The 1,214-nt window shown below is 47.9% G+C and overlaps 1 protein-coding gene across 1 annotated transcript; it reads right to left on the reverse strand.

The window, feature by feature from the left end:
• Positions 1-311: 311 nt before the first annotated feature.
• LOC131248433 (uncharacterized) lies at positions 312-1,004 on the reverse strand. The gene is made up of 2 exons (XM_058248715.1): positions 640-1,004; positions 312-513 (listed from the first exon to the last, which is right to left on the reverse strand). The coding sequence occupies exons 1-2, from the start codon at positions 1,002-1,004 to the stop codon at positions 312-314; spliced, it is 567 nt and encodes a 188-aa protein (XP_058104698.1).
• Between the last annotated feature and the right edge of the window lie 210 nt (positions 1,005-1,214).

Raw genomic sequence — 1,214 nt, forward strand, 5'->3', positions numbered from 1 at the left:
TCGGTCGTGATCCACACCAAATCCGGTTCTAGCAAACTCTTCTCGCCAATTTCCTCCCAACAATGCGGGGCTCGACACAGACACCCATACAAAGCCTCGTAAGGTACCACACCGATGCTAGCCTGGAAGCTATTGTTGTAGGCAAACTCGGCATATGGGAGACAATCGTCCCAACTCTCCTGAAAGTCCAGGACGTATGCCCGCAACATGTCTTCCAAAATCTGGTTCACACGCGCAGTTTGCCCATTTGTCTGCGAGTGGAAGGCGGTGTTAAACTTCAACTTCACTCTCATAGCCTCTTGGACGCAGGTTCAGAAGATTGATGTGAATCGTGTGTCCCGATCTGACACAATTTCCAACAAGACGCCATGGAGTCGCACGATTTCCTTAATATACAGCTTGGCCAAATCATCGACGGAGTTAGATGTCTTGATTGGCAGAAAAATGACTGATTTGGTTAGTCTGTCCACAATCACCCATATCGAGTCGTGCCCCTTCCTTGTCTTAGGCAAGCTGGCAATGAAGTCCATAGATATGAAGTCTCACTTCCATTCTGCAATGGGCATGAGCTGCAATAGGCCCCGTGGTCGGTGGTGCTCAGCCTTGACTTGTTAACACGTGAGACATCGGGACACATACTCTGCTATTTCCTTCTTCATATTATCCCAACAATAATTTCGCTTCAGATCCTGATACATTTTGGTACTACCCGGATGCATCGCTAACTTGGAGTTGTGAGCGACGTTTAGGACTTCTTCTCGTAGTCCCTGAAGATTTGGAACACAAAGGTGGCTTCGGTACCACAACCCTCTATCGGTACCGATCCTCCACTCAGACTTCCCATCATTCCTTACTCTCCCCCTCATCTTCTTCAACAACTCGTCGCCCTCCTGGGCTTCAATGATTTTGCCGATAATTAGCGGCTGGGCCTGAATGTGGGCTATGACTTCGTACAGTTCCTCTACGGTTAGTTTCATGTCGAAGTCTCGAACGAATTCCACCATATCCCACTCTCTCACCATGGTGGGGCCGCAAATTCGATTGTCTTCATGCGACTCAAGGCATCCGCCACTAAATTGGCCTTACCAGGGTGATATGAGACATCAAACTTGAAATCCTTCAACGTTTCCATCCAACGACGCTGTCTCATGTTCAAGTCATTCTGAGTGAAGATGCATTTGAGACTCTTATGATTAGAGAAGAGCTCAAACTCC

This window comes from Magnolia sinica, chromosome 1 (assembly GCF_029962835.1).
Source record: "Magnolia sinica isolate HGM2019 chromosome 1, MsV1, whole genome shotgun sequence".
NCBI classification, from domain to species: domain Eukaryota; kingdom Viridiplantae; phylum Streptophyta; class Magnoliopsida; order Magnoliales; family Magnoliaceae; genus Magnolia; species Magnolia sinica.

Coding starts and splice junctions, on each gene's coding strand:
- LOC131248433 (XM_058248715.1), bottom strand. CDS start 1,004: ATGGTGGAATTCGTTCGAGACTTCGACATGAAACTAACCGTAGAGGAA. Junction 514..639: donor ATGAAGAAGGAAATAGCAGA/GTATGTGTCCCG, acceptor CTTCATTGCCAG/CTTGCCTAAGACAAGGAAGG.